The sequence below is a fragment of the Vanacampus margaritifer genome, chromosome 4 (genome assembly GCF_051991255.1).
Source record: "Vanacampus margaritifer isolate UIUO_Vmar chromosome 4, RoL_Vmar_1.0, whole genome shotgun sequence".
Taxonomy (NCBI): Eukaryota; Metazoa; Chordata; class Actinopteri; order Syngnathiformes; family Syngnathidae; genus Vanacampus; species Vanacampus margaritifer.
Window position 1 is genome coordinate 11,172,946 of NC_135435.1, and position 24,621 is coordinate 11,197,566.

A 24,621-nucleotide genomic window follows, 5' to 3' on the forward strand; every position below is an offset into this window, starting at 1 on the left:
CTTTGTAAGACTATGGTGACAGTTGAGTGCATTTTTCTTTTTACATTAAGAGCTGCCTAATTTTTAAAATGAAGTAACTTGTGAAATTCTGCACATTTAAAAAAAAAAAAAAAAAAAAACTTGACCTCAGTCCCCACAAATATATGCCTTGTTGTTTAATTTATTACTGCTAAATTGTGTTACAATGACTCCTTTTCACAACTTGAATACTTTTATTTTGTTAAGTTGAATACGGATGTGCATTGTAAAATGACCACAACTTTACAGCATGACGAATCAGACAGTCGGTGTATTATTTTTTTTTACATGAATTATCTTGCGAACTTCTGCACATTTTTAAAATGGTAAAATACAACTTGACGCCAGTCCCAAGAAATATATGCATTATTATTTAATTTACTACTAAATTGTGTTATAGTGACTCCTTTGAATGACGTTGAATGCTTTTATTTTGTTAAGTTCTCAGATGCGCATTGCATAGTGATGCTCATGCTTTACTGCAACGAAGCAGTGACGCTGCTTTACTGCAACAAACCAGAAGACGATATCGATGTTACACTTAACGAGCTATTTTCTGGAGTTGCTGAATAAAATACGCCTCACATCAAAAGATCAAGACAGGGTATCCATTCGGCTGCCTCTTGGCTCTCACAGGAGTTGAGAGTGGACACGTCTTGGAGAGCTGTAGCGACCTAGCTCTCTGCTAATCGCTCACACCAGCGCTTACCGAGTGCGTTCTGTCAAAGCGGGGAAGGTGAAAATGCTACACAGTCCAAATGGCTTCTTTACTCGAACATTCTGCCCCTTACATTGTGTATTGTAGCTCCACTGCAGTGCAGTGCATTTCTATTGGGTAATTTTGACGAGGACGTTTCTGCTGCGTTGCGAATGGAATTCTCTTAAAAGTAGAGGCGGTCGTTAATCGAGCGTTAAAAATATTGGTGGCGTTAAAGGCACATTAAGTTAACGAGATATTAACCTGATAATTTTGACACCCTTACTATAAACATTTAAGGAGTTGATGGAGAAGAGTAAGTTACATGCTGCAAGTAATGATAACAAGCAATTCATTGTCAAAACTTAATTTCTTGACCTTATACATTCAAATTTGATATCAGTTAGTTAAGTAATTATGTATTATAGTTATTTTAGTGTAATTTGATTTTAAACATCTATTTAAGATCATAAGGCAAACAGTTTGGGATTTGTCATGCTTTTGGGGTGGCCGCCGCCCTGCGTTCCACTAGAATAGAGTCACCCCTGCTCTGAGCACATCTCCACATTCAGAGCCAGTAATCGGTAATAAAGTTACTATTTTAAAAGCAGTGTTTACTTGAGGATCTTAGGGGATCATTAATAATCATTCATTCAACATGTGATATGTTCACAAATCTGACCTTGACAGCGACAACAAAAAGTAGAGGAAAGCATGCTTGCTTCTGAAACTGTAATATCTTACTTCATGAAGCTTTATAAAGAGAACTGTTGTGACTTGTTGTTTATAGATGCAAGCATGGACGACAATGAAAGCAGATGAGCTACTTAAGAAAGTGTTTGCATTGTTCAATAAGATGACCATCAGCCTTTGGCTGAAATTTGTGTGACAGAGGCTTGCAGAAACAGGAGCTTAGTTGTATTGATGTGAACATGTTATGAATCCTCCATTCTTTGAGTTCCAGTGTTTAGCTAACACTTCTGCAAATAAGCGGCTTGTGATGAAGAATCTTGTTTAAATCAACTTTTGAGTTTCTCCAGCTGTCAATATTTGACAGGCATTAAGATGTGACTGGACTGTAGGTTTCCAAGTAAACGTGTTTACATCCCTCAGGCTAATTAATACCGCTGGAGGAAACTGATAGTACACTCTCCAACAACAACAAAACAACACAAAAAGAAATATGCCGATGAATGAACAATAATTTCAAATTTGCACAGAATGCATTTATCAAAGCTTAAAAGGGAGAGTTTGAAAATTGAATAGAAAAATAATTAAAAAAAAAAAACTGTCAGTATGCCTTGACAATGGTATGCGACTAAAATGATCTGTGAGAAAATCATCTGTCCCTGGCCCTATTATATTTTATTTTACCTCTAATTTGAGTTGCAAGAAACCACTGCAACTACATAAGCGTTGTGCCTCATTCGTTCCTTCCAAGGGTCGCGGGGGTGCTGGAGTCTATCCCAGCCGGCTTTGGGCAGTAGGCGGGGTAAGCCCTGAACTGGTTGCCAGCCAATCGCAGGGCACACATAGACAAAAAAATCATCCACACTCAGGGGCAGTTTAGACACTTCAACACACCTACCATGCAGGTTTCTCGGAATGTGGGAGGAAACTGGAGTACCCGGAGAAAACCCACGCAGGCACGGGGAAGAACATGCAAACTCCACCCAGGAAGGCCGAAGCCCGGACTCGATCTCACATCCCCAGTACTGGGGCTAACCAGTCAGCTACCGTGCGGCCCTAGATGGGGAAAATAATAAAAACAAAAAATTGTTAGGAAAAAATACCTGTGTCTTAAACGTCAGGTCAAAATAAAAGACAGTAGCTGACCAAAAAATGGTCAAATGATCTTTTTGCCCCAGAATTCAAAGCCTATTCAAGGATTTATTAATTTATTTATTTATTTTCATTCACTGACCTTCATGACTATTTGCCAAATTATTCCAAAGAGGCACGGTTCTCATATCCTCTCACAGCTCTGTTGCATGGTGAATGACCAGAATATTTAAATATTGTGCGGTCATAATGGTACATATTTGGTCCTGTATTTCTATGGATGGGAAACGTGCAAAAATATTCTTACAATTGTTTTTACCAGTTAAAGCACTACCAACTAAAGTACTGCATTATTTACATTATGCAACATACTACATCTTTGTCTCGCAACTTCTGCCGCACGCTCCACCAACAAAGGTTGACATTAGTTACCGTCATCATAGCCAGCGGGGGGCTGCAGCTGGGTTGACAGGGATGTCTGCTGTCCAGTCTTTTCAGGGGCATAAAATAGAATATTGTTTACTCTGAATTTCATTTTCAGGCTTCATTGTAACACACTGCTATCAGTCTTTGTCACACTCTCACGTGGTGTTTTTCACACACCTGAAGGTAGAGCAAAGAAAATAGTACATTTAAATGACTGGTTAAGTTGGTGAAGCACCTGACCCAGTGTCAAACTGCTCTGTCAATCTGTGACCACACACCATCTGATTTACTCTCATTGTCATTGTCAACCTTCTCAAGGTCACCCTTGAAGCGTTTGTGCCGTTCAAAGCCTGACAGCAGTGACATTCCATCTCAAGCCTCTTGAAAGAGATTGAAAAACTCAGTTGTGCCTTTTTCCAACTTAACAAGGAAATTCAAATTGATTCTTTGTTCCAGGTTCTCATCGCCTCCTGTTGTGTGACAGCAGCCTGCTACCTGATAACTTTAAAAATAGAGATGTGAACACTATGGTTGGAGAATAGCGGCATCACTGAGACACGTTTATTTATTTTAGGGGTGTCAGGTGATTACAATTTTTAATTGTAATTAATCGCATGACTTCAATAGTTAACTCACGATTAATCACAAATTTTATATCTGTTCTAAATGTACAATAAAATGTAAAAAATATATATTAAAAAATCATACTCTTATTAACATAAATGTGGAAAAAATGTTAAACTAATAGAAATATGGTTGCATCTTTTAGTTATTGATACAGTAATTTCATAATAAAATTGAGTTAAAATTAAAAAGATGTACTGTCAAAAATTAATGTGATATTGTGAAGTAACTTGTGAAATTCCGCACATCTTTAAAATTGTTAAATACAACTTGACCCCAGTCCCCACAAATATATGCATTATTATTACATTTATTACTGCTAAATTTTGACGTCGATGTGTTCCCCCAGTACAGGCTTTCCAAGTAAAGGGCGGCCATTAATCACACTTTAAAAAAAAATTGTGGCATTAAAGGAACTTTAAATTAAATCAAAATTAACGCATTCATTTTTACACCCTTTATTTATTTAAATTGTTTTCATTTCTTTATTTATTCGTTTATTCATTAATTTTTTTATTCATTGAAGCTGACCTATAGGGCACTAATGATTTAGCCCATTGAACTATGCTGAGCAAGAAATGCCTGGGAAAAGGTGGATGAGTTTTTAGGAGTCTTCCTGGAGGATTTTTTTGTTCTTGACGATGCCAGTGAAAGTCATCTTTGCATACATTCGTTCATATATTTTTAATTCCGCTTGTCCTCGTAAAGGTTGCTGTTAGCAAAGTTGTGGCAAAGTTCCCCCACCGACAACATAAGTATCAACACATTTGGTTTCTCGACCATATATGAATATATTTGATGTGATTACAGTAATTTCTGGACTACAAGGCGCACCTGACTATAAGTAGTGCTAGCTAAATTTGGGGAATACTCGAGTTTGTCACACATATAAGCCGCACCTGGCTGTAAGCCGCAGGTGTATTAATGTTACCGCACCGGGTTTCCGCTACTTTCTGTTCCATAATGAGGGTGCAAATTGTCTTGCTCTCCTTCTGTCTCTCCTACTGTATTTGGGCTCACTTGGTTTGTTTTGCTCGGCCTGACGCTCTTGCGCTTCCTTTATAGTGCGCCCCCTTGTGATCTGATGGATAAGCCGCATCTTTGTATTAGCCGCATGGTCGAATGCAAGTGAAAAAAGTAGTGGCTTGTAGTCCAGAAATTACTCTACCTGAAATTTCAACATTAGAATTTTGTCTAAAATATATTTTTAGAATATGTGCAGCATATTCATCCCCACCCAACATGCCATGTAGTTTATGTCAATAATTAAAATTTTCTAAGGCCACAGCAGCACGAACAACAGCTTTCTTTTTCTTTTTTAGATTGTTGGCTTTGTCAAAATTAATCTCTGCCATGAGGAATACATCATTGATGCCTTACACAATGTAGATTCACTCAGGTTGTAAAATATTCAAGACAGTTAAATCTGTATGGAGATTATCAAGGTTGGTCCATGATTCACTCGAGCTAGTTCCAAATTGTTGAGCAGGGCGGAATAAAGCAATCACAAACAAAACACGTGAGTCACGTTGCCTCATCATTTTCTGTCCTTTTTTGAAACATGCTCACCTTGCTACTTCCATTTCTTTCCTCCTACTCTTCTATGGTTCTCATTTTCTGCGTCCTCATAAGCCTCCCTGCTCATCTGCCACCCTTGAGGCCTTGCAGTGTGATCTCAAAAGGCACAGGACGGGACAGCTTCTGCTTCATGGCATAAGACAAGACATGATCCACATCTCAGAGTGCTGCTGTGGATAATGGCGTGATGGGCTAAGGACGACAATTTAACGTATTACACAGGCCAAGTAGCTAAGATATGTATTGCTTTATTTTCTCTCACAAAGAAAAAAGTAAAATCCCTGTAGACTAAACTCACAATAATTCTATAAGACTTCAAACGGCACACAATGCTAGATCTTCGAGTAAACAAAGCACAGCTGAAAAATGCATCTGTCAGAACACAAGGCTAAGGCTATGCTGACCTTTCTTAAATCATGGCTTCTGGAAATATCACAAAAAACAACAACCTTATAATTCTGCTTTAAAATAATGGCAAAACAAAAATGAAGATTTGCTTTAAGTGTTTTACAGTGCATACTTGAAATAGCTTACGCCCAATTCACACTGACTGCGGAACGGACGCGGTGCGTTTTCTGTACGGGCCGCCCCAATTCAATTGTCAATTCACACCAGCCGCAGTGCGGCGCTGCGGAAGGTCTCCGCAAGCGTTCTGTTTTTTACCGACGACGCTTGCGGATTTTCATGAAGCTGAAGAAATTACACGAGCTGGACAGGAAGTCGAGCGTCGGCATCAAGGTAGATCCGGCGTCGGTACCAGATTGCATCGGGGTCACCTACCGATGGCGTCACGCTACAGGATTGACTGGAGATTATCCGTTTACAATTGTTCAATAAATAATTTGAAAAAAAATCCGGTTGGCTTCAAACATTGGAAAGAAAATATTAAAGATGTCATGTAGCAAATAACAAAATGTATGGACTGAAATTATCAAAACGTAAATAAACCTAAGGATATAAAAGCAAGATACTTGAAGATTTAAGAAATTTAAAAAAATAGATTGAAGTGCTGTTGAGCTTGCCAATGACATCAGTACAGCAGCGCTAACGAAATGCGCGATTCAGACATGTTCACTTCGGTTCGGTTTCTTTTTTAGCAGTTCACAACACACAATAAATCACAAAAATAGTCTTAATGAAAATAGGACCACATTAGAAATCTAAACTGACAATATATATAATAGCCAATCCTGTAGCGTGACATGTTCGTTAGGCGACCCCGATACGATCTGGCAGGCCGGTCACATCTGGTACCGACACCAGTATATTTCAAAATCAAACCGTTTGTGAACTCATTTTTGGGGGGAGGGAAGCTAGTTAACTATATAGCATGACATGAGTCGGACATTTAAGACAAAAAATGAGCTCTGAATGAATTAAACTATTCAAACACAAAATGTAATTACCCATGGTAGAAGTCCCAGAAATAATGTCCAAAAGCATATCGATGTGACAACAGGCAAGTGTGGCTATTGTTTACCAAGAGGACTGTAGGATATACACGGTTGTTATTCCCGTGAACTCAACTCTCCAGCGTGAACCTCAGGGATCTTGTGGTCTCGCGGGTGCATTTTTCCGGACACGGACAGCTCACGCAACGCACGCGGTGTGAATTGCAGTCCGTTCGGATGCCGTATGGACACACATATGATTTTCTAAAATACTGAATATACAGCAATTGAAATTTTTTAACTAATTAATCACACAATTTTCCATAATTAATAGCAATTAATCACGTTTCTACTTCTACTTCTACTTTTTTTCTACAAAGCTTGTAACAGATATTGAGTAGAATATTGGAATAAATGTAAAATAATAATCAAATAGAACGTATATCCAGAATCAAAGACTGTTCTAATTGCTTTCTTTAATCCTTGAATATAATTCGTCTCCTGTAAAATTCCACTGTTAAACAAAATGATCACAATGGACTCAGCTTTACAGGCCATCCTTTTTTTCTCATATACCAATTCTCAAAACTTCTCACTTCCAGATTTAGCTGTGCCCACAAGCAGCACACTTCAGAAGGGTTTACTTGTGTGGCCCCGTGGAGGAAACTTGAGCAGGGTATTTTGCTCTCAGATGATATGCCACAGATGTACAGTAAAACCAATATGATATTTGAATTTGGCTTTGTGCACATATTACTTGATATTTTTCCAACAAGCATCAAGCAAGTAAAACTGAAAGTAAAACTACTTATAATCCGTGTTTTGCACTAGTGGCCGCAACATGAAGTAAATAAAACTGAGTTAACTTGTAATTAAAATTTTAAAAAATGAATGCCTTAACATTTTTTAATTAATCTCTAGAGTTAACGCTTTAATTTTGTGCTTGGTGCATGGACCCATCTAGTGCAATGAGATTTCATAGGTCATGTTATTAACGTTGGCACTGAGTACCGGTAGTTCCTTTCTTCTGGTTTAATTAGTGGCTATAGGTCACATCATACAATCATAGCAGAGTACTCTAAATATAAAGAGTCATGCGTGATCAGCTTTTGAGCAGCACATTGGAAGAAAAATTCATATATAGATTAATCTTTTATCATGATACACCCAGCTATAATTATGTTATTTTGTCTCTGTTACACACACAGATGAATGCTATAGTGCCATTTTGATTAGATTAATCTTTACTGCACTTTGTAAATTGTTAATGAATTGCTGGTATTATTGAAAATAACTGCATGATGGTATGAGATTGGATTGCAGTAGTTGACAGATCACTTGTCATGCTTGAGCTAATTTGGCGGCAGAAAAATGCACTTCTTTAATTCCTGGCATCCTCGAGTGCAAATCCCCACAGTGCTCTTTTAATTGGCTATGAGTCATTGCATTGCACAACATCAACCATTGTTCAGTATTTAAATGGTCTGGAAGAATTGTACTCAATGCAAAACAAAATACAATGTCTTTTTGTTTGAATGAATGCTCTTGCAGTGTGAGGAAAAACTACATGAATCCTTAGAAATTTCTTGAATTTGTTCATACACTGGTCATAAAATGTGGTCTGATCTTCTGAACCCTATTTTCCTATGTTCCCTATTTTTGTGCCCAGCACAAGTCTAGCACAAAGTGAAGTCTATGTGTGCATGGGTGGAGCTCCACTGTGCGCTGTTGAGGGAGGGAATGCAGCCGACTCACAGCCAATCGAAGCATCTCCCCTCATTAATAAATTTAAATTCAGCAGGGGGAGGCATTCGGATGATAAAAAGTAAGTATGTAAGCAAAGTACGATTGGAAGGAACTGAAGATCTCCATTTGGGGATGATGTAAAGTTGGCTGCTGCAAAGCCTTTCACCCTGATTATGTGTTTACAGAGTAAACTACAGTAGGCTTAATGAAGATGCATAGTTTTTTTATGCTGAGCATATATGCACCTGTCTACGAAAAGACGGCTCCAAGTGTGGAGAAAAAAGTGGCACAGCTCGCCAACATCAAAGCCTTATTCCAAATGTGAATATTGCTACAGAGAGTTTTACCTTATACGTAGGTGTGCTTTGTTACTTCAGGGCCTGGACAGTTTGCATTCATCAATAAAAAAAATAATTGAATGAGTTTATGAAGATTATTTGTAGAAGAAATTGAGGGGCGTCTATAATGTTCCAAAACACATGAGCAACTCAACAACAGAATTGCTTCAGAAGAACAAAATATGTGTTCTGGAGTGACCCAAACAAAGAGAGAGTTATTCACAACAGACATCACAGAAATTTGCAACAGTTTTGCAAAGATACGGTCCAAAATTCATCCTGAACATTTTTCATGTCTCATCTGCAACCACAGAAACATTTGATTAAGGTTATTGCTGCCAAAGTAGGCAAGACAAGTTATTACATCCAATTGCAATTTTTCTTCCTTGCCCTGTGAAGTTATTTTCAATTAAAATATGAAAACATAATAATTTGTGTGGAGTTAGTTTAATCACACTCTCTTTGTTTATTCTTGTGAATTAGTTGATCAGACAACATTTTATTACCAATTTATGCAGAAATTTAAGACATTTCTAAGGAATAGGGTTAGGGTTAGGGTTGTATTTTGTTTTGCATTGAGTATAATTCCTCCAGACCAGTTAAATACTGAACTATGGTTGAAATTGTGCAATGCAATGAGTTAACATTCTTTTTTCTTCTTCTGGTATATTCAAGCCAAATTGTCTGCATCCCCACTGCAGATAAAGCAGACTCATCAGAGAGAAAAAAAAAAAAATAAATAAATAAATAATGAAATCCACTGCAAAAAAACAATCATAGCTGCATAGTGACAGAGTATTTTACAGAACGACAGAGATGACAGGAGGGAAGAATCAATAGTAGGTTGTATGCCATTAAAACATAATCCTGACAATCTTTGGTGACACTTGTTTTAATAAAATGAAACATGACGGATCAACGGACTGACGATTACAGTTTGGCTCGGCTTTAAAAAAATAAATAAAAATGACAGACTGACGATGACGGACAGCTGCCCAGGGCCCTGATGAATGATGGAGATCCAAAATTTGTATAGTATAGTATAGTATACAGATTGACAGACTGGCTCCAGTGTTTTGCTTAGGTGCAGGAAAGAAAAGACTGCTTTGACTTGGGGGGGTTGTTTAGGGGCTTCTGGATTTCGACTTTACTGTAAATTCCCTTCAGACACAACCTAGCAAGGCTCCATTTTGCCAAGGATTTACAACTTTTCCTGATGCCTGGAGCTCATCATTTCCTCAAGTCAGCTGTAACAATATGTTTTCACAATGCTTTACCACCTGAAGACCCTTAAAGCTGCTGCTCTTTTCCTTTTCTTTGGATGCCACACAGCACTGGTTGCATAAATTTTTTGAGAAGGCAACAGCGGAAATTACATTTTAGAGTCACTGTTTGAAAATCAAAGAAGCTGCAATTTTTGAGTCATAACTCGAAATATAAACATATAAACACAACCGTTACATATTCTGTTAGCCTGATATCATGAATATTAAGTTGTCATTTTAGAGCTATTTTTAGTTCATTATTATTTGTTTTTATTTACTGGCCATTTTTAGTATTTTTAGTTACCGGTTTTGGGTCACTGATACATTATCATTGATAGTGCTGGGAATTCCGTTTATTGGCAAATTTCTTTTCACTTAAAATAATTTTGGCTTCTAAACGTCTAAATTGATTAAATTCATGTATAACTCAAAATAATGTTATCATAAAAAGACATTTCCAAGGTTCCAAGCTGATGTGATCCTCATGTACAAAATCGGATCGTAACCGGAACCCAGCCCTCAGAACCTTCTCACGCAAATCAACACGAGGGCTCTGAATGACAAAAGCAATGCTGGCGGTTGTTCGGGACTCATAGAACCGTAGTTACATATGTAACTGTCGTTCTATTTCGTCCCTCCCGACCGCCAGAAGGCGGTGCTGAAACAGCACGGAACGCCCAATACCTGCGATGTCACGAAGACCCGGGAAATTGTACCTCACAGAGGGGCCTCCGCGGGACCGCGAACCACATCCAGTGGATGAGGAGATGTGACATCCAAACTGTAGGATCTGGAGAGCGTTGTTTTTCCTACCGATTTTTGTATGTTGTGTTATTGAAAAAGTAAAAGTTAAAAATATATATATATATATATATATATATATATATATATATATATATGTCCCTCAAATTACTGCAAATTGCAAAAAACAGTCTACGATTACTTTACAGATAAATCCAAAGGCTTTCTGATTGTTCATTTGTTTGCAAAAATAGTCGTAATCACCTATCATGCCTTATCATTTTTAAGGCATCACAACATGATTGGATACCTTGTGTATGTATGGCAGTGGTGAGCAGTCATGTCCAGTAAAGAATACATACTTAGCCTATCAGAAAAACTAACTACATTTACAACCTAAATTCTAATATTGTTCCATGCAAATGTGTACGCATATACTGCCAACAGTCTATTCTCTTCATTTTGCATGCATGTTTGTGTGTGTTAATTAGATTTAGTTTAGTTTTTGTTTTTTTTGTCCAACCAGATTTCAGCCTCGATGTGATGCCATGTCACTCGAATATATCCGGGCTTTCAGAATCAAGAGTCTAACCCAAACTAAAGCAATAGGACTGTTTCCTTAACCAATCAGATTAAAATTCCTCCTCACAAGATTAGCAAATTGGCCCTCAATAATGTCAGCATTTTTCCATCCTCTGATTGGTTGGTAAGAGCAAACTCATTACAGCCAACTCCAACAAGCAAAACACATCTGTAGCAATCAGCAAAAAATGAATATGTTTAATTTTGTTGTATGATGCTTTTCTCATTTTATCAGATATACAGTATATTGATTCTAAATTTGCCTCATTTGCATATTATTGTGTTTTTGTTGTGACATACAATAGTAGTGATGGTGGTATTATGAGGTGGATTAAATTGGTTAAGTACCCAGAAAAGGCTCAGTGCATTTGGTACTTACGCACCAAAAAGTAATGACTTTAATTGACATTGACTGTAAGAATCAAATGTTTGTTACTAAAGACAGATTCTTTAAGAGATTGTAAAGTTAATTGTAAATAGTTTTCCTTAAATATATATAGTCAATATAAATACCAGGGGTGCTCAAATTCGGTCCTTGAGAGCCCCTAGCCAGCCTGTTTTCCATGTTTCTCTCCACTAGCACACCTGATTCATGGTCAGGATCGTTATCAGGCTTCTGCAAAGCTTGCCGATTAGCTGTTCATTAGATTCAGCTGTGCTGCAGGAGGGAAACATGGAAAACAGGCTGGATAGGGGCTCTCGAGGACCGAATTTGAGCACCCCTGGCGTAGGCTATAATATAATTTCTTTTGGGCAACAGAACCTGTCATCACATGGATTTTTATCATCTTATTAAAATAGGCTGCAGTCAACAGTGGCTCAGCTCAGCCAATCTCGAAAACAGAAATGTGTAGAGTGACCTTGTCAAAATAATCCGTAAGTCTCCCCTGAGCGTCCATTGCAACAATCTAGTTGCAAACACTTTTGACCTGCAAGCACATTGTGGCTGATGGCGATTTTCCATATCCAGACTTTTCACTGTGTTATGAGCTAAGGGCTGCTGCCGGCTGCGTGATAAATATTTGTGTTTATGTTTGTCTATGCAGGGAAAGCTATGTGTCATATAGAAGCTCTCGGTGCAGAAAAGTGAAAATTAACTGTGATGGCAGAGTGTTGACAAATGTGAGCTATTGCTTCAGTGAAAAAAAGTCATATAAGAATTACCTACCACTGTTGGTACCCTGTCAGGCTCAATATGAAGCCTACGTGTCCAAGAATAGATGGTGGCAATAGAAACACAACACAAGAAAACTCGGAGTTGGAGAAAACACAAACAGCAGAGCTAATCAACTACAAATGAATGAATAATAAACCAGACAAATAATCCAACTTTTTAAAACTATGATTTTAAAGACAAATTCAACATTTGCTACATTAGAGGTGTAATTGCTTGCTTGTGGAGTTATTTACATGCAATTTTGGTCACTAAGCATGTGGGGTGTTTGATGTATATGAATGTAAACACGGTGTGACTTGAAAAGTTACTATATAGAAATAGGCTGTCGGTGCTAATAAGCAACAGGTGCGATGTGGTGATCAGCAGGCAGTTGTTCTGAAAAAAAAACCCACATAAGGTGTGTAAACAAAACAAGAAAAAAATTCAATGTGAGATATTGCACGTGATTTTTTTTATTTTATTACAGTAAAATTATGAATTATAAAAAACAAATCACAAATGCATGATTATACTTCAACATGCATTTCTATAGATTATTCTGAAAGGTTCAAATGAATAGGAATTGAGAAAATAAATATTTATTAAAAATAGACTCGTAGAAAGTTGGTTATCACATTCTCTGCATTCTGCTGTTCTGTTGACATAACTGTAAATCATTGTCACTGTGACGTCAAGTCAAAGTTGTTAGTAGGCAAGTTTTGGAAAACAACTGTGATAACGACAATACTGATGATTTTATGAGTGGATGGTTTATAGTGTGTTAAAGTGTGACATTTGCAACACAAATTCGTATATTTATTCATCTAAAAGTGATGCAATATCCTGTAATATGACGACAAGCTTCATTCGATTTGTTTTCAATTTCCATGCTGTAATATAATGCTGTTTATTGTTTTAGGCAGTTTTGCTTTCTTTCTTTCTTTCTTTATGTGTGTTTTGCATTTGGAGCACAGCACCCAGGAAAATTATTATTATTATTATTATTATTATTACACATTTATCTATATATTCCTATCCATTTCCTGCAATTCTGTGGCAGACACAAAGGAATGTGTGAGGCAAAGAGGGAAAGAGGGAAGCCTCCCCCGCCCCCCGGATCTGGAGCGGGGAAGATGTTTGCTTGTTGTTTCCAAGAGGAGATGTTGCGCAATAGAGGGTGTACAGCTGTATTCAACCACTGACCGAAAACTAACAGAGGGAAAAGTAAACCAAGCGGTGAAAGAACACAGAGAAGACGCGTCCCGATTCCGAGTGCCAACAATTGCACAATGTCGAAGTTTGCGCACTCTCAGGGGACCGCACCGAAGTCTCCAAATGAGTCCCCGGAAAAGAGACCACCGGACTGGGAGCTCTCAGAGACCAACCTCGGCGCGTCAGACAGGCACCGATCAACCATTGAGACACAACAAATTCATCTCCAACCCTACTTACTTCAGCCCCGCATGTCGGGGCGCATGTCGGTGTACAGCAGCAGAGTCCGACCTGTCCTCACTCACGCCTACATTCAAGGACGCGTCTATAACTTTTTGGAAAGGCCGTCCGGCTGGAAGTGCTTCGTTTATCACTTCACTGTGTGAGTGTTATCAAAATTATCATCTTAAGAATCAGCTGATACAGCAACTGTGCACGGCAATGCACTTAGAACTAACTGTATTGCATGCATGGCTCCCCTCACTTCAAAGCACTCATATAGACAATTTTAGTGAGCAATAGATGTGCGCAGTTAATATAGCCTACAGTACACCCCATATCAGATAGATAGATAGATCCATCGATTGATTGATTGCACCTGGCTGCAACCACCCCTGAGTTAAATTAACCTCGACTGCACACCCAAAAGTCCAGCAAGTGACCTTTGTGGTCCTTGCTTTGTGCACTAGGGCACTGACAACCATGCTTGTACAGAAAAAAGCCCAACACAAAAATGTTAATGTTAGAGGTTATCCAAAAGTTCTTACCAGTCAGTATGTGTAAAAAGTTAATATACAGATATACATATAGAATTAAGTATATTTAAAAGTGAGGTTTCTAAACCCTGAAAGCCTTTGTCACCCTCCCCAGTCTCCTCAGTTAAGTATTTACAATCTAATATATAAAAATATAGTAACATGAGTGTTTTATAACAGCTTATTTTGAAGAGTTATAAAGCCAAACACGTGTATGCATTAATTTAGTCAAGAACAAATGAAGGATTCAGACTTGTCAAAGAATGCTTCTTTTTTTTTATGCCTCTCTCGCAAACGTGCAATTTAATGCCTCATGTATAGTGGATTTTATGTTTCAGTATGCAAAATCAATATGACACTTAAATCAGGTACATTCATACATACATTTTTTCATTATATCATTGTAAGTGGTAAATGATTGTGTATCCTCGGATGTGTGGCAAGTTAGCTCAGACAGACTTTCAGTTCCAGTGTGTATCACGATCGCTCATACTGTATTTGGGAGGCTCGACAGTCAATTGGAACCAGACTTGGAAGTCGTCAGGAATGTTGTACATAATCCTCCAGCTCACCCCAATATGCGTGCTGTGCACAGATAATGAACACAACTAAACTTGGAAGTCTGTGTGTGTTCACTACAAACAGTATGCTGGAGGCAAGGTGAACCAGTGATGGAGGAGGCAAAGTTGAATATTCTTTGAACAGGTTAACATCGATGTGATCTCAAATACCAAAATATATCAGACACTGTATTTATACAATACAGGCTTTTTTGTTTGTTTGAGAGCATTTCAAACATAGGTTGGCATATCAGTGATAGGTGGTTTTATTATGGAAAGGAAGGCTGACAGATCTTGCATGGTTGTCTGCTGCTGTATCTTAAGCAGTTCAGAAAATGGCTAAATTAATCACACTTAGAGCTGTAAAATGAATCAATTATTTGATAGGTAATCGATTATCAAATTCGAGTAATCGTTTTGGAGCCTTTTTTTAATTTAAAATTGTCCAAATGCTCTGATTTCAGCATATCAACAATAATTCTTAACTGATTTCTGTAGTCCTTCATGAAAGAAGACTGGTTCTCTTCTGTGTTTAGTCAAAATAAGATGAATAAAACTCCTGTTTTTACTTTGGAAGACAATGACAGGTAACATAGTGTAACATCAATCCCCCCCCCTTTTTTTTTTAAACACTATACGAATATGAAGTACAAAATAAACACCAATCGATGGTTAATGAACAGTAATGAGCGGAAATAAATGTTTTTGTAATACACTTTAATGCAAAATAAAAATTAATCCAACTAGTCGATTAATCGATTGAATAATTAATAGATTAATCGATTTTAAAAATATTCGATAGTGACAGCACTAATCACACTCACACAGTTATAAATAACATTAAAAAAATAACATTAGGGTGACCATATTTTGTGTTCCAAGAAAAAAGACACTCGGCTCAGCCTCGAACTTCGACGTACACAAACATCTTTACCAGATAAAAATGCACGAAACACCTCCCGCTGTTCAAATCCAACAAGGAAACGGTGATTAATTTTGCGAGAACATAATTAATTGCAGCATCCAATCGTCTCTTAGGTTTGTTTGTACCCCCCTCCCCCCCGCCATCGGCGCTTATTGGTTTCGTCCTGCTTAAACAACGCCTTATTGGTCAAACCTAAAAAAGGTCGGCTGCAAACGTATCATCGGAAGCGTTACAAGATGTATTCTCCGGAGTTTGTTAACTCACAAATACCGCGAGAATTCATCTTGCTGGCAAGTATACCAGCAAGACACAAGATGCTGCATCTTAAGTCCTATATTGGCGTAGGAAATAATGGTATCGGCATTTTACTTGTTAGTACTTGCCGATGCCGATACCACTGTTTTAATGCAGTATCGGGGCCTCTCCTGATACCGGTATCGGAATAAGACTAGTAGATATGAAGCATGTTAAAACATCCAGATTTTTTTAAATTACATGTATCACAAACCAAAAGCTATAACCAAAAGACGGAAGGAAAAAGTTGTAAATCATTGGAGTTGACACGTAATGGCTTTATCATTCCATGGCAAATGACTGTCAGTCACCTAGACAGTACAATCAATTTGGTACATCTGATTGGAGAAGTTCATTTATTGTGAAAACCAATCCACAAGCACAAAAAGGTTCATGCCGCTCATGCTGTGGAATTAGAAGATAAGAGTCCTCTGAGACCTGACTGTAAAAACTAGACCTCTCTCTGATGTAGTTTCAATCACATCCGCTCATATACTGTAAGACTAGTAGAGTTTTAAGGAATGTTGAAAAAATAGTCAAAATGCTATCAGCCTTGTGGCAATATAGCTTTTAGCACACAAGACTGTGTTTCCAAGATAAGCCATTCCAAAATGCCCCAGGACTACAGAAAGCTACTGAACTGTCATCAGTGAGAACCATATTACCGATTTAATGTGCTCCTTATGACAATACTTCTTTATATCACAGTGACAAAAGCAAAACAATTATATGTGAGGAATTAACAGTTGTTCAAATAATTTAATCATAGCTAGCTACCTTGTCTTTCGTTTTTATTTGATTTTCTACGAGGATAAAGTGGATCAAAGGAGGGAGGATTGGCATAAAAAACAACGGTACTGCAAATAATACTGTGAAATCATTGGATCAACATATCACAGGTGTCACACAAAAAATATACTTAATTATTTATTTTTTTTTTATAAATCTTGTGATGTACTTAGACACATTAGTAGTCATGTAACCTGATCATTGGGTGTTTCGGTCGACACAGCCTCAGCCACAGCCTTCGTGAGGCTTATTTGTCTACATCAGTTATGTACCTGATGGCATCCTAAAATGCCCAAGCGATGTCGGACCAGTAAACCCGTGGGTAGACAAATTCAGAGTGCAGGCAACAAGTCTTCCAGCCCTGACTATGCGGCAATCATCCACCAGTGAAAGCTCTCTTCCGACCAGCTGTTCTATCATCCCATGGAGCAGTAAGCACCAGCTTAGCATGACCACCTGCTTTGGTCCTTCTGACCATTTGAGGACCATGTCAACATCTCAGAGATGTTTTTCTTATCGTGTAAGGACTGGAGTTGCTTCAACAAATCTACTACCAGCTTCCAGTATAGTTGGCTGTTTCAAACAAATTAGTAAACTTGGGCCTCACACCAGCCGTGAATCTGGATGAGAATAAAATGTACAAAAAGTGCCACTGTGCACTTAACTAGAACCAACTTTTTTTTTTCTGCCAAGCTTATTTTTCCATTTCTCCTTCTTAGAATTCATCATGTGCTTTTCTTCCAGTGTCACCTTGACAACTGTGCCACTGATTGCTGCTTGTTTTTCTCTTCCTTTTTGAGGTTATGTTGTCTGTCTTTTGATAAGTTTGTGTCAAGCAACTGTTATTCTAAAGTTCAGCTATGTCAGTGTTTCATCAGTAGAGACTGCATTTTTGTAAAAAAAATTTGTGTGGCTTGGTTCATATATACCTGGAGCAGACGTTAGTTGGTAGTCAGACCTGAAGCCTGGAAGTTAGCTGGCAGAGGCTTGGTGCACAATTAACCTTGGTTGGTTAAGCTTGACGTGGATTTCGTACGGCCAATTGTTTTCTAACAAAAATCTAATCTGTACAGATTCATTCAAGTCAAATTTAGCTTGAGGTAAATTGTTTAACTTTATAAACTTTTCAACTTACAAGCAAGTTTGTTAAAACTATCTGGGTGCATTAGCAATGAGATAGCTGTCATGTTTGGTTTCTGTTTTTGGTTGTGTGTCTCCCTTGGTCTTGTTGAGTGTAATCCTGCCCTTGCTCGTGTCAACCAATCCGTGCCCTCAGCCACTTGTGTCTTGCTCCAGGTGTGTCTTGTTGTGTCGTTAGTGTGTGTGTATATAGTCTCCCGTCTCCCCTCTGTCTGGGTTGGATCATTGTCGCTGTCACCACTGGTGTTTTGTTGTTTCTTTGACTTTCGGTCTTTTCAGATCTTTGTTGGTTTTGTTCACCCATTACACCCGTTAGTGGTTTTTGTTGAATAAATTGTTTTCAGTATAACATGCATTTTTGCCGTGGTTCCTGCCTCCCTGCATTTGGGTCCTCCACTCCGCAACCATGACAGAATGATCCAACCCAGACAGAGGGGAGACAGGAGACTATATACACACACACTAATAACACAACAAGACACACCTGGAGCAAGACACAAGTGGCTGAGGGCACGGATTGGTTGACACGAGGAAGGGCAGGATTACACTCAACAAGACCAAGGGAGACACACAACCAAAAACAGAAACCAAACATGACAATAGCTTGGCTTAGCGCTAACAGCTAGAACATTGTCACAAACAATCTCAATGAAATATCGCTAAAGCACATAATCAACATGTGTTTAATGAGTTCAACTACAAGGCAGGCGATGGATTTGCAAAAACAATTTGAAAAACTTTATTAACTCAAAAATGTTTCCCTCAGTTTTTTCTGTGTCTGCTTCATGACTGCTTTTTTCCGTGTGGACTAAGGAATAAACTAAGCAAAGTGCAAAGTGAATCTGATGATTCCTAACCTTTTCCTGGTTGAAGCAATTGCGAGGGTTATAACCGACCCATATTAATGTCCTCGGTCTCCCCATTATTTTTGTTTTATGTTTGATTTGTACTTAAATTCACCACTTTGTTTCAGCTGAATATAATTTAATAATACAATTTATGCTCTATAAATAAAATTGTCAGTAACTCATTTGTAACTTAACCATTATTGTCCTAAATGTTTGTTTGCAGGGTCCTCGAGGGTGCGTGGGAGTTCGCCCAACCAGTCCACATGTGCTTTGTGGACTTGGAGAAGGCGTTTGACCGTGTCCCTCGGGGAGTCCTGTGGGGGGTGCTTCGGGAGTATGGGGTACCGAGCCCCCTGATACGGGCTATTCGGCCCCTGTACGACCGATGTCAGAGTTTGGTCCGCATTGCCGGCAGTAAGTCAAATTTGTTTCCTGTGAGGGTTGGACTCTGCCAAGGTTGCCCTTTGTCACCGATTCTGTTCATAACTTTTATGGACAGAATTTCTAGGCGTAGCCGAGGCGTTGAGGGGGTCCGGTTTGGTGGTCTCAACATTGCATCTCTGCTTTTTGCAGATGATGTGGTGCTGTTGGCTTCTTCAAGCCGTGATCTCCAATTCTCACTGAAGCGGTTCGCGGCTGAGTGTGAAGCGGTTGGGATGAGGATCAGCACCTCCAAATCCGAGACCATGGTCCTCAGTCGGAAAAGGGTGGAGTGCTTTCTCCTGGTCGGGGATGAGATCCTGCCCCAAGTGGAGGAGTTCAAGTATCTTGGGGTCTTGTTCACGAGTGAGGGTAGGTTAGAGCGGGAGCTCGACAGGCGGATCGGTGCAGCGTCTGCAGTGATGCGGACGTTGTATCGGTCCGTTGTGGTGAAGAAGGAGCTGAGCCGAAAGGCAAAGCTCTCGATTTACCGGTCGATCTACGTTCCTGCCCTCACCTATGGTCACGAGCTGTGGGTCATGACCGAAAGAACATACAAGCGGCTGAAATGAGTTTCCTCCGCAGGGTGTCCGGGCTCTCCCTTAGAGATAGGGTGAGAAGCTCGGTCATCCGGGAGGGACTCAGTGTCGAGCCACTACTCCTCCGCGTTGAGAGGAGCCAGTTGAGGTGGCTCGGGAATCTGGTTCGGAGGCCTCCTGGACGCCTTCCTGGGGAGGTGTTCCGGGCATGTCCCACCGGCGGGAGGCCCCGGGGACTACCCAGGACACGCTGGAGTGACTACGTCTCTCGGCTGGCCTGGGAACGCCTTGGGATCCCGTCGGAGGAGCTGGCTGAAGTGGCTGGGGAGAGGGAAGTCTGGGCTTCCCTGCTAAAGCTGCTGCCCCCGCGACCCGACCCCGGATAAGCGGTAGATGATGGATGGATGGATGTTTGTTTCTTTGGCAATTCTAAGAATGCAGTATTGGCCTAATTGAAATTTATTATTTACATTTTTCTATTTTTGATCTGATCATTTATATTCATCCATCGCAAAGTTGCTCACTGGAACAGCCACTCGCAAGTGGAATTGCCTTCTATTCATTAGTGTCATTACTGTAATAACCTTTGCCGTAAAAGAGGACTTTCAAACGTGCACTGCTATACACAAACCCAATCACCTCACCCCAGGTAGGAGAGGGAATGCTGTAATAATAGGTCTAAAAACAACTGCTCACATTAATAGGCATTAATCCTGGATGCGTTACGTGAGGGAATGGCTCATTACCTATCTATTGTATGTATTACTGTAGCTGCATGTTATGTGCATGTGAAGTTATGACTCACCACACAACACAACTGAAGTGTTTTTGAAAATGCAATGTCTTCAAGAATGGGATAAAAAAAAATAAATAAATAAAGAATGGGATGATGCCACCAGGACCAGCCAAAACGTTTGTCATCTTATTGTCTGGTTGTAGGAAACCCTTTCTCTGAGTGACTTCATATGATAGTGCCTCAATAAAGTCTCATACGAGACTTGTTTGTTCTCAACGTGTGTACCCACCCCTTCTCGCTTCCTGGTTACCCATCATTCACTGACCTTCAGAATTTAGAGACACTGATATGAACAAAAAATGAATGGTCTGACCAACATTCACTGGTCCATTAACTGTCACGGATAACCTTTTGCCTTATGGAGAATGCTTGATCTGAAGAGTCTGAACAACAAAAACAAAAAAAAAAGTAAGGGAGATTTGTGATCCACAGTATGGCAGGAGACTGCAATAATAATAATAATAATTATAATAATAATTATAGTAACGTTTATAAAATAATAAGAAGGGGAAAATACATGACAAATATGTCGTCCTAAACAGCTGTGATGCAGCAATTTTGAAAGATAAAAATATACAATACAAGATTTCAATTGCTTAGCTAATATTCACCTACACTGCTAGATTAAAATTGGATGTGTTATTATTATTATTAATAAAATAAAGTGAAGAATGTCCAAGTTGCTCTGGCTTCTTTTAATTCTTCTATATACAGTATGCAGCGCACGCACACACACACACACACACACACACACACACACACACATACACTCAGTACTCTTAATATTTAAATGTGACCTAACTTTCACCCTTCTACTTTTTTTTTACGCATCAGGACCGTGGGGTGATTTACTTTTTCCTATTTGAGGTTTTATCTCATCAAATTGATCTATCATATGTGAAGTGTTTTGGACAAAAGTAGTGTGTCCTTATTTTAACTCAAATATAAGATCCTTTATAGTAGGCACAATGTTCAGGAGTTATTTAATGTTGATTGACACTTTTGTATTGGTGTGTTAATACCTATTTATATATTGTCATTCATTTTTAAACCTGGGCTGTCTTTGGATTTTGGCTCTACAGTAGTAGAATACTCCTGGCAACAATGTAAAAATACTACTGTAATAATTCTGTCCTGTTCTACGAGTAAAATGAAAAAAGAAATACCGATATAACAAGCAACCTTCATTAAGACAATAAAAACGGTTTCACTGTTTTCCTCTTTGTATCCCTCTTTTTCAGGTTCCTCATAGTTATCGCTTGCCTGATTCTCAGCATTCTCTCAACCATCCCCAAGCATGACAAATTGGCTTTCTCGGTGCTCTACTGGGTGGTGAGTGTTTATTTTGATTGTCAAATGGAGACTGTCCAAATGAATCCGATGGGCACGATAGAAGTTGTTAATGTACTGTAAATAATGCAATGTTAATGTGAAGTTTCAAACCAAAACAAGTCAAACTTTGTCCATATAAATTTTCTTTGGGTTCCAACATTTGAGCTGCATAAATTATTTCGGTGAGAAGCACAGACTCTGAACCTGATCAATGTTCCATCTTAAGACTTGCTTTCAGGCGAATGTGTCTGCAAGCAAGCCGTATTGTGTTGGATTGTGACCTCACAGTGCGGTGAATTTATATCACCACCACACCGAGTTTCTTGTGCATGACTTGGTAGTAATTTTGTAAAGTCTTTGAAAAAGAAGGTGTGCTATAATTCTTGATCTTTGGGGTATTTTGACAAAAACATGCCCCAATGCTTTAAAGACACCTGAGAACTGTTGTGTTAAAATTCATTCCACCTCTAAGGAACATGATTCCTTACTGCCATAAAATCATAAGTCGAAGTTTCTAACTCGTATAATGTCGAAGTGACACTGAAATACAAAGTACTTGAACTCAGTTGGCGTCTTACTGGACTGTCTGAGTCCATTAATGTCACGGCAATATCCTTCGGATATTTATTTTCTTTTCTAAACACCCTGCTAAGAGAAGGTCCTTCTTTCAGAAAAAGCATCACAAAAAGTTCATATTTTGATGACTTCTTCCAAGTTCACCAATGCCTGAGCATAACACTCAAATATTCCCATGCAGTAACAAAACTTGATTTTTGCAACAATGCCCCAAAAAATTGTCATCATAAGAAAATTGTATAACCTTTGAATGCAAATTACTTGAGAGCGTGGGTGGGTGAGGATTGGGAATATCACCATGAAAGTGGTTACGTTTGAAGCATGGAGTGAAAAAATATAACAAGCATAAACAGGAAATAAACTGTCTCAAAACTTGAACATGAGACTCTCAGGGATGCAAACGTTTGTATTCTAGCATACAGTAGGTTGTAAATTGGACTTTTCCAATGTATTCTGTCATGGTCTGTATTGTTTGGTTTAGTTGTCACGTTTTCCTTGTGTCTCTCTTTGTCAATTTCTGAATGCACTTGGCTAAATGATCAATATTCCAGTACCTTCTGCACAACTTGCTGTTCTCTAATAAGGATCTGAGTAGCAAAATTTACATCAGATGTTTGATTCATGAATTGTCCAATACATTTCCAGGCAGGAAACAAAGGAGTGGTATTAATGCTGCATTCGAGGATGGTCGTAAGTCGGACTTTTCCGAGTTCAAACCAGTAAGTGTGTACGGGAACGGCCCCTTAAACTCGGAGATTCCACTTGCGAAGTCGGAAAAAAAAGTATCCCGACTTCACAGACGGGCTAAATAGTATAGTATATAAAAAATATATAAATATAATATATATATTGAAGCACTGAGTTGCTAATGCAAGCACATATTGAGTTCCTACACATATCGACTCTGTTCACAAGCATATTATGTTCCTCCTCATCTGAACATTAGCGTGGATTTTAAACATAGAAGGGCCAAAACATGCCTTGTGAAAATTAAACTGCACTAAAAAACTTGCCACCAGAGGGTGCTAGAACTGAACAAATGGAAATTAACCCAACTTTTTTTTAACAGATGTTCCGCTTTTAATATTGTGACATGACGACAACGATATATTGTGGCACTTTTAATATCGCAATATCACAATATTGCCATTATCGTTACCTCCCTACACTCTACAATGGCGACCCCTTTGGAAACACACTGTGAATGGTAAAATGAAATTTACTCGAGTATAAAATTAGATAGCTTTCTTCATTCATAAATATTCAACATAACTTCACATAAAACAACGGACCTGACAGTATGCTGCTATCTCCCTGCATGAAATTATATGGTGAACTACTGAACTGTATGGAATGCTTGTGAAATATGATAAGTACATAAATTAAGCCAAATTGCGAGAAGGCAAGTTTGCTGGATGTCAAAATGAGTTTCGAGGACCAAAATAAAAAACAATTTATCACAATCCGGCATTTTGGATATTGACATTCGCCTCAAACGCTTTTAGGTCGGAACTGGGAAAAAGCAACTCGGATATATCCGACTTCCGACCATCCTCAAATGCAGCATTAGGGCAGGAAGTAGTCGAGCTGTGCAAAGAGCCCATTCCTTATGAGAACATTTTGTTTAAAGCTTAACCGTGGTGAGGTGCTGTTGATTGTGTTGGTTTCAAGATGTCTTCAAAATGATGACGACTGTTTACATACAAATTCCAAGTAAACCAGGAAATATGTTATTTGATTCAAGGATCAATCACCTGTTGTGCATTTCCACATGTTGGTGTAATTATGTGACTTAATTGATCTTTTTTCCAATCCATTTATTCTTTGGCACTCCACCGGAGAAAAAGTTATTGTTTTATATAGTGATTGTTTTTGAAGATTGTTTTTCATCTCTTTCGTCATATTTATACATTACTAATATATTGTGCAAAGTGAAGAAGACGATGCTGTCTATGTTTTAATAGACAACACTTGTGTATTTCTGTTCTGTTTTTTAATTATCTAAGTTTTGTTTTTTTACTGCATTGATGACTTAAATGCCCCCAATAAGTGCTTTTACTAACACAAATACACAGAAAAGGCCTTTTAAAT

The 24,621-nt window shown here is 38.6% G+C and overlaps 1 protein-coding gene and 1 long non-coding RNA gene across 2 annotated transcripts in view; one reads left to right on the forward strand and one right to left on the reverse strand.

Moving 5' to 3' along the window:
- Positions 1-1,649: 1,649 nt before the first annotated feature.
- On the reverse strand, positions 1,650-13,935 carry LOC144050765 (uncharacterized). The gene is made up of 3 exons (XR_013293924.1): positions 13,797-13,935; positions 5,117-5,251; positions 1,650-2,461 (listed from the first exon to the last, which is right to left on the reverse strand). It is a non-coding gene; the product is annotated as an uncharacterized LOC144050765 (long non-coding RNA).
- The window catches only part of kcnq1.1 (potassium voltage-gated channel, KQT-like subfamily, member 1.1), a 30,822-nt gene continuing 19,459 nt past the window's right edge, over positions 13,259-24,621 (forward strand). Inside the window, exons 1-2 of the mRNA XM_077564338.1 lie at positions 13,259-13,938; positions 21,864-21,954. Of these exons, the coding sequence (XP_077420464.1) occupies positions 13,634-13,938; positions 21,864-21,954 (396 nt within the window). The 5' untranslated portion in view covers positions 13,259-13,633. The remainder of the gene's footprint in view (positions 13,939-21,863; positions 21,955-24,621) is intronic.